At 39.7% G+C, this 9,734-nt stretch overlaps 1 protein-coding gene across 1 annotated transcript; it reads left to right on the plus strand.

Annotated features, from left to right (window-relative positions):
* The first annotated feature begins 394 nt into the window (after positions 1-394).
* On the plus strand, positions 395-8,870 carry ahcyl2a (adenosylhomocysteinase like 2a). The gene is made up of 13 exons (XM_063000066.1): positions 395-495; positions 624-726; positions 2,140-2,234; positions 2,428-2,534; positions 3,757-3,873; positions 4,732-4,795; positions 4,915-5,003; positions 5,102-5,172; positions 7,194-7,288; positions 7,495-7,593; positions 7,689-7,757; positions 8,582-8,660; positions 8,746-8,870. Exons 1-13 carry the CDS (start codon positions 397-399, stop codon positions 8,868-8,870), a joined length of 1,212 nt encoding a protein of 403 aa, XP_062856136.1. The 5' UTR covers positions 395-396.
* The last annotated feature ends 864 nt before the right edge of the window (positions 8,871-9,734 follow it).

The following is a 9,734-nucleotide window of genomic DNA, read 5'->3' on the forward strand; positions in this document are numbered from 1 at the left end:
CACTTGCTAGGGGCATGCATGTCTTCAATTATTTCAGCAACTGTTTTTTCTGTGACTTAATAATTGGAAGGATTTATGAAGTTGAGTTATTTAATAATTCTTTTTTAATAATTAGGCTCATAAACAGTTAAAGAAACATTTGCAAAAGCTGCTGGATCAAAAAAATATGCATACAGCTGTAGATTTTTTTATTTCTAGTAAATTCAGAAGTAAAATTATTATTAATTAACTTGATTCTTGGGGGAGGAGTAAAAAAGTATGTTTCAATAGTCACAGAAAAATAGTAAAATCCCAAGCATAAAATGCTTGTTCCTTACAAGTGTCTACAAACTTTTGACTTTAATTGTAACTGTCTGTGTGCTGATGTTGGTCCTTGTGCTTTATTTTGGTGAAGAGATGCCAGCACTGATGACTCTGAGAAAAGCAGGCCAGTCAGAGAAGCCACTAGCTGGCGCTAAAATAATAGGCTGTGTTCACATCACATCACACATGGCTGTGAGTATGTCTGTCTGTATGATTTGTTGTGTGATTTGCTGTGTGATTTTGATTTACCCAGATAAATAAATTTTAAGCCTTAGATTTTAGTCAATGGATGTTAGTTTTAATGTGCAGCTATTCTGCAGGTCCTGATAGAGACCCTGTCTGTGCTGGGGGCCCAGTGTCGATGGGCTGCCTGTAACATTTACTCGATTAAAAATGATGTGGCTGCAGCTCTTGCAGAAGCTGGTAAGAACTTTTTACTTTATTTCTACTGTACCTCATCTTGAGAGTTGAGGCTTTTGTTGGATTAACATTAGGATTTAGCAGCACCCAGGTGGCGCAGTGGGATATTCCTCTAGCACACCAGCGGCGAAATTCTAAACTCCACGGTTCGAAACTCAGTGTTGCCAACTTCTTAGATTTAAGAAAAGAATATACTGTATATTGTTTGTTAAACAACCAAAATACACTCAGGTCCACTGATGCCAGCTGGCCTCCTTGCCAGCCCTACTTTCAGACTGGTCTCGGTAGAGGGAAGATCTTTCAGTGTCATGCCCCCTAAACTTTGGAACTCTTTACCACAATCTCTCAGTCACTGCTCATCACTTTCATCCTTTAAAGCTCAACTTAAAACATACCAAATATTTAAATGAATTTCCTTTCTGTAAACTGCTAATAATGTTTTCTTGTAAAGTGACCTTGAGTATAAGCAAGGTACTATATAAATCAAACATTATTATTATTATTATTATTATTATTATTAAAATGGCCAATTATTTTTGTTAAAACCTTAGGTCCTAGGTGATATAGTGGCTTTGAGAAGCAGGTAATAAGTTGGAGGGCTGTGTATCAAAAGAAGGAATGGTAACCACAAAAAGACAAGGTCTTTTTATGAATGAAGACAGACAGGCGAGCGCATTAAAAAGAGCCCTGTCAGTGATTGATATAAAAACACCAGAGAGAAAGGCAGAGACAGGGCAGAGATTGACTGGAGAAGATAATAAAAAATAGCACTGGACTTCACCAACTGCTCGAGCTACCAGTAAGCTACAACCTGAGCACACAAGAGTTCAGAGAGGGGATCTCAACACACCAGTAGCAATATAAAACTAAAAGACTGGCCTGCCATCTTTGGAAACAGGATGGACCTCTCATCACATCCATAGAAATGCTGGCAAAAACACAAGAAGACTGCCACACCACCATGAGACACAACCCACATCGCGGATGTGTCTCTTGTGACATTTGCAGACATTATGGCGGTAAAAGCATAACAAAGTAGCAGAGATTTCACAAACCACATCGAAGTACAGGTTCGACCTTCAGCCCGGCATATCAGTCTAACCATAAACAGCACCAAACAAACAGACAGGACATGAGGAAGGAAACAAGGTGACCCAGCAGTGAGTTGTGTTACAAGATCAACAAGAAATATAATAATATAAAGTTTTTGTGTTAATGGATAATAAAGTTGTTAGTACGTGGTAAATATCAACAGTCTAGTAGATCCAGCATTTAAATCTACTCATTTAAGCTTAGCTGAAGTATAAATCATGTGCAAATTATTAAAATCCCAATCCTGCAATGGCATATGTGTCCCTTACAAATGATTGTAAACATTGTATAATAATGGTAAAAACTGATTTGTATATATGACAGGTGTGCCAGTGTTTGCATGGAAAGGGGAATCTGAGGATGATTACTTCTGGTGTATAGACAGATGTGTTGATGCAGAAGGCTGGGAACCAAACATGGTAAATATTCTTTTATACAATGTGCTTCAATATATAGCTAAACAACCAAATTAGTATTGTTATAGTATTAATTACAATACAAATATTTAATAACTGTAAATATTTGTAAATGCACCACAATCATTTTATTTCAATGTCACAGCTGTAAAAGTAAATAGTAAGGTAGTGTCAGGTCTTTTTGCTTTCCCCCTAGATTCTTGATGATGGAGGAGACATAACAGACAGGATCCATAAGAAATACCCCCATTTGTTTAAGAACATCAGGGGAATAGTTGAAGAAAGTGTCACTGGGGTTCACAGGTAGATGATATTTTTTTAAATATGTTTTTGAATTAAGAAACACTGTAGTTTTCTAAAGCTGGATCTTTATCAGCTGCATCTTTAGTGGCGGCAAAAATAAGAAAAACAAAGTAAGAAATGGAAGACATAAAAAACATCTGCAGCCCACAACAGAGAAAGTGGATAGAACAGGGATAGCACGAAATTGAGTTGTCACAATATGACAACATAGTAGGCTGGATGGTGAAACACAAGCATTAAGCCCACTAGCATCAACTGGTGCAGCCCCCACCCAGCGTGGTTCCACTACGTGGGGGCCACACCCCATCAGCATTATTCCTCAGCCCTGTGCAGGCGGCATCTGTCAGCCAGCAGGGGCCGCAGTTGCACCAGTTATGAGGACCTATGATCTGACTTTTTTTTTACCCCTAACCCTATAAACAACAGCCAATCGTTGTTCATGCAGCCGCCCAGCCCAGTTGGAAGGCAGAGCTGAGATTCGATACGATGTATTTGAAACCCCAACTCTGGTGTGCTAGCGTACTTTACCGCTGCACCACCTGAGCGGCCCACCTGAAGCAAATGAATGTTAACTAGTCGCAGATAATGGCAATTAAAAGGAACCAACACATTAATCATCTGCACCTCTGTACCCCGTCTGCCGGGCAAAAATGGCAATACAGAAGGACACGACTCCAGTGTGGTTCTCCAAACTCGATCAGCAGCTGAGCAATGTTACAAAAAGAGAACTGAAAAGATCATGACAACATGTTTGCTAGGAACTCACTTAAAACCGAAGTCAATGACCACTTGTATAATATGCACAATCCTTAAATCTTTTAAATGCTTTATCCTGGTCAGGGTCACAGTGGGTTAGAATTCACCAAGAAACAAATGGTTGCATGGTGTATAACTTTACTACTTCTTTACTACTTTAGGTAGTGCACTATTTGGACATAATTTTAGCATGCTAGGTTATGGTTTGAAATGCTGCCCTTTTTAATTAGTTCCTTTCGTTAAGCTCCACCATAAGGATGCGTGAAATTTGGCCTTGCAAAAACTACAAATACTTCAACTGCAATTTAATTTAATTTGAGATGTTCTATAAAATATGTTGAATAATTATTCTCTATAGTAATCACCCAATCAATACAGAGGCAGCAGGCAGCTATTAGGTTAAAGCCACTTGAATATTGCTGTTCTAGTGCAAATGTTTTAATGTCTGGTTTGTCTTGTTTTTTAGATTATATCAAATGTTCAAGACTGGAAATCTTTGTTGCCCAGCCATAAACATCAACGAGTCAGTGATAAAGCAAAGGATTAGTAACTTTCACAGCTGCAAGGAATCTGTACTGCATGGGTAAGTTTCCACTTGTCATCTGTACCAGGAGTCAAGGTTGTGCCTAAATTTTATACAGTTCCAGAAAATGCCACAGAAAATGAATGGGTTTACTAAAAGCTAGGCCTTAGGGTAGCTAGGCCCAGAGGTTCTCATTCTGTTTATCAGCTGGGTAATGACTGGCTATAGCAGGGGGCAAAAGCCAGGTCTGAGGCCATGTATCTGGCACGTACATTCATTTTTGACTTATAGGTTACACCTACTACAGACATAATAATAATCCATAATGGTTTAGTCCACCACCCAAACATCATCTGGTCATTGGGAGACTTATTGGTGCCTCTTTAAATAGATAAATGGTGTACAGGTGGTGACAAAGTGTACAGAGCAAGAAATGAGCTACAGTAAGTCATTTTATGCCCAAGTGATTCTATAAGTTTGTCTGTATGCTACAGCTATTACTCCTATTACACTGGCCCACCACTGCTGGGATCCAGGTTCAAACCTAGTTGGTGCCATCAGTCAGTCAAGCGTTTACACAGACGTGAGTGGCTAAGTCTGGAAGGGGGAAAAGGGGTTGCCAAAACCCTGTGATGGATTGGTGCCCTGAACAAGATATTCCTGCCTTGCTCCCAGTGATTCTTGGTATAACATAGCCCGCCACATCTCTGGCCAGTATACACCAATTGATGATAATGAAAATGATTAAATGAATTCAATGAATGATCGAAGGAGATAAGTGCACCTAATAGATTTCTCTGTAAGTGTATCATTTGCACCTCTCCCCTCACAATCCTGATTCTACAATATATTTACACAGCATGAGCAATATAGAGCATTGGTTATAATTGATGATATTTTTTATTACATTCTTCCTAGTTTGAAGAGGACTACAGATGTTAGTTTGGGAGGAAAGCAGGTGGTTATCTGTGGATATGGGGAGGTAAAGTAACCACTGCATTATGACATTACACATTGTAATTACACATAAGATAATAAGTATGCTTTCTAGACTTACTTTGCAATGTGTGTGTGTGTGTGTGTGTGTGTGTGTTTGTGTAGGTTGGAAAAGGCTGCTGTGCTGCTCTGAAAGGAATGAAAGCAGTCGTGTATGTGACAGAGATTGACCCCATTTGCGCTTTACAGGCCTGGTAATCCATGCAGTACTCTTACCTGTTGAACACAAACAATATCTCTTGCCACTTTGCAGATTGTAATTTTGAAAACTACATTTGTTTATCTTACACAGCATGGATGGTTTGCAATTGGTCAGATTAAATGATGTTGCCAGAATTGCAGACATCGTTATCACCTGCACAGGTAAGCTTTTGCTCTACCAATCAGCAATCTGTATAAAGAATATGACAGCTGGGGCCGCTCAGGTGGCACAGCGGTAAAAACACACGCTGGAACCAGAGCTGGGATCTCGAATACATCATATCGAGTCTCAGCTCTGCCTGCCAGCTGGGCTAAACAACGATTGGCCTCTTGTTTAAATAGGGGCGGGATATAAAAAGCCAGGTAGGGACTCTCTCAAACTATTGCAATTACGACCTCTGCTGGCTGATTAATGGCACCTGCAAAGAGATGGGAAAAGAGTGCTGTCAGGGTGTGTCTCTCCATACACAGTGCTGATCCACATTGTACTTGTCAAAGTGCAAGTGACAAAATGCATACGGCTGCTGCCCATGTGTCAGAAGGGCTGTGGGTTAGCTTCGTTCTCCTCAATCAGAGCGGGAATCGGCATTGGTGGAGAGGAAGCATGACGCAATTGGGCAATAGGACGCGCTAAAAGGGAGAAGGGGGGGGGTATGACAGCTGGTATTTAACAAACACACAAACTGGCAACACCACAGCCACAGTCATGGCAGTCACCAGTCTGTCTCTGTCTTTAAGAGACCATGTACTGTCCTGAGCTGTGGAATGCAATGTCATTAAGCAGATTAATGTGTCTGGAGGTGGATGCTAACTGCACAACCTTACTAGTGCCCAAAATAAGCAAGTGTTGCATGACTAAAATGCCATGTCCCAACCCAGCCAAGGAACGGCTTGTGACATTGTCAAGGCTTAAACTCAGAAGCTCTGAATGGTACAAATGGAACTGATAAGCTAATGCTTTTCTGTTGAGCTACTCAGAGCTCATAAACATGATTTGTAAGTGGCTAATTCCTTCTACATGGATGATTCTAATTACATGGTATGGATTTTATAATTACACTGCTTAGAATCACAAAAGGCTGTGTCCCAAACTGAATACAGTGGACTACCTGTTGAATCAAAAGAGTAGCATTAGTGATCACTGGTAGTCCAATGTTTATCGTACCAATGATACTAGGGCATTTTAATGATTTTTGAAAATACTCTGGGCCACTGGTTCTCGTGTAGTACCAGTACCACTGCACATACATACTATTGTATATACACCCATCAGCCATAACATTAAAACCACCTCCTGGTTTTTACACTCACTGTCCATTTTATCAGCTCCACTTACCATATAGAAGCACTTTGTAGTTCTACAATTACTGACTGTAGTCCATCTGTTTCACTGCATGCTTTGTTAGCCCCCTTTCATGCTGTTCTTCAATGATCAGGACCCCCAAAGGACCACTACAGAGTAGGTATTATTTGGGTGGTGGATCATTCTCAGCACTGCAGTGACACTGACATGGTGGTGGTGTGTTAGTGTGTGTTGTGCTGGTGTGAGTGGATCAGACACAGCAATGCTGATGGAGTTTTCAAATACCGTGTTCACTCACTGTCCACTCTATTAGACACTCCTACTTAGTTGGTCCACCTTGTAGATGTAAAGTCAGAGACGATCGCTCATCTATTTGAGTTGGTCATCTTCTAGACCTTCATCAGTGGTCACAGGACGCTGCCCACAGGGCGCTGTTGGCTGGATATTTTTGGTTGGTGGATTATTCTCAGTCCAGCAGAAACAGTGAGGTGTTTAAAAACTCCAGCAGCGCTGCTGTGTCTGATCCACTCATATCAGCACAACACACACTAACACACCACCACCATGTCATTGTCACTGCAGTGCTGAGAATGATCCACCACCTAAATAATACCTACTCTGTAGTGGTCCTGACCATTAAAGAAAGCAGGTTGAAAAGGCATGCAGAGAAACAGATGGACTATCTGTCATAATTGTAGAACTACAAAGTGCTTCTATATGGTAAGTGGAGCTGATAAAATAGACAGTGAGTGTAGAAACAAGGAGGTGGTTTTAATGTTATGGCTGATCAGTGTATGTGATGGGTTTGTGTTCCTATAAGAACATTTGTGGTACCATATTTGTCTGATGACTTGCTGTGTTTTAACATTTGCGTTTCCAGGAAATAAAAATGTGATCACAAGGGAACACATGAACCAAATGAAGAATGGCTGTATTGTGTGCAACATGGGTCACTCCGATACAGAGATTGATGTGGTAAGATCAAAATACAGACTTGTGGCTCACACTATTAGGGGTGTTAATGGGTGCATATTTGCTTGGCAGTTTAGACAAACCTGGTCAGTCTTTATGAAGTAAAAATACTCATATAGCACTGGTGTTAGCTTTTTTGTATCTTAATAAACACATTATTATTGACACAATGGCACGTTTGATTACATGAGTATGAGCTCTGTTTTCAGGTCAGTCTGATGACACCAGAGCTGAGGTGGCAGCATGTGAGAGAACATGTGAATCACATCACCTGGCCAGACGGCAAAACCCTAGTACTGCTGGCAGAGGTGCAATAACTAACAGAATAAACAAACAGAATAAATGCCAATTAAGGAAATATTACTGTATGTTTAAAAATGACTGTTTTTTTATCTCATTTAAGGGTTGTGTGCTGAATCTGAACTGCTCAGCTGTGCCAGTTTTCGTGCTGTCCATCACAGAAACAACTCAGGTGTGTGCAGAATGTTCTTTAAATGGCAATGCAGTGGTGCGGCTGTTTACTCTAGTAAAACCCCCAGCAATGCTATCGGCCTGTCAAGCGCCTTTTTACAGACATTATTATGTCAGGGAGGGGGGTGGCTGAGGCCTCAAAATATAATCATTTAACTCAAAATTGGATTACAAATTTAATTCCATATTTCATCTTAATCTAAGCACTGCCGGTTCCCCTGTTACAATTATACATTCCCCTATTACCACCCTCATGCTGGCTGAGGAGGACTATCAAGTGCACCCTCCAACTGCATCTTTTCAACTGCCAGTGGTGGGGTCTCACAGACAACTGTAGCACAGAGAGCCACAGAGGGCCATGAACCCCATCCCCACCACTGGTGCATGCACCTCAGCCAGACAGCAGAGGTCACAATTGCACAGCTGCTATGAAACCTTTTCCACCAATCTTTTCCTTAGACACGGCCAGTTGTGTCTGTTGAGGCACCCTGGGCCAGGCCGGGATTCAAGCAAGATATTCTATAGAAGAATGTACGGATAGTAGTCCAAAAGCTAAAGCTCAGCATCAGTTGATAATGTAACAAGACTATAACTCAACACCACAACAAAATGGTTAAAAATAGTTTGTGTTTCAAAAGCAGAATATCAGTCAATAAACATGTTAATATTTACAGTGTTTTATATTTTACTATGTATGTGTTTCTATAGTAAACATATGGAATACTGGAAACACCTTACTGTAAAGGTTGAGACACTTTAAAACTGTAATGAAACTGTAACTTCATTACACACTTCATGTATTGATGTATTATGTTGTTGTTTTAGGCTTTGGCACTGATTGATTTGTTTAATGCTCCTGATGGACTTTACAAACAAGACATTTATTCATTTCCCAAGAAAGTTGGTAAGACTTTCAGTCATGATTCATTTCCAACCTTCTCTTTTTACCAGCATTAATAACATTTTATTGTTGTATTTTGTACCTTCAGATGAGTCTGTAGCACTTTTGCACCTCCAAAACTTCAATGCCCACCTAACTGAACTCACAGATGAGCAGGCAAAGTATATGGACATAAATAAGAATGGGCCCTTCAAGCCAAACTATTACAGGTGACTACAAGACTATTTCAGTTTATACAGTACAATTACTAAAATGCCATGATGGTTTGATCTTTGCCCTCAGTGACTTTCTGTGATGATTGTGACATGTTTTTTCATGTTTCAGTATAGGCTTTACACAGTACTTAGGGTTGCCACCTATGTTTAACAAAAAAAGACCTGGACCCTGTCTTGCCGACAAAGCACTCTGCCCACAGGCCAAAACACATCTCTTAGACCAGTGTTACATAATTAAAAAACGGTTTTGTGAAGTAGCTTTGTGCATAGCCATGGATATTTTTTTTAATGTAAGTTGAAAGGTTTTTTTTCCAACCAAGAATGAGCTACACCTGGTTTCACCTGTTTAGTTACTTGTAGTCTTTAAAATACTGATTAGTTTATTACCGGTGTATTTTGTGTATATTTGGTTGAATTGTGAACTTACAGAAAACAAAAAATTTCTTACTGTATTTGAAATTACTGTTTCCACTGTGTGTATTTTTGCAGGTATTAACATGAGCAGAGCCTGCACACTCTCATATGACAATCATATGATATGAGTGACTGTTACCTGTTTCCACCTTGGACAGATAATAAACTACTGTTGGATGTAGATTATGCAGCCTTTATTCTATATATCTGTTTTTTTATTTTAACAAAAAGTTTTTTAATACCTACATACATTTATGGTTTCAAAAACAACAACAAATAAAGACATGAATGCTAAATGTTGTATTACTTTATTAAAAATATTCTCAAACACTTAATCTACAGCCATAACATTAAAACCACCTCCTGGTTTCTACACACACTGTCCATTTTATCAGCTCCACTTACCATATAGAAGCACTTTGTAGTTCTACAATTACTGACTGTAGTC

This window comes from Trichomycterus rosablanca, chromosome 8, assembly GCF_030014385.1.
Source record: "Trichomycterus rosablanca isolate fTriRos1 chromosome 8, fTriRos1.hap1, whole genome shotgun sequence".
Taxonomy (NCBI): domain Eukaryota; kingdom Metazoa; phylum Chordata; class Actinopteri; order Siluriformes; family Trichomycteridae; genus Trichomycterus; species Trichomycterus rosablanca.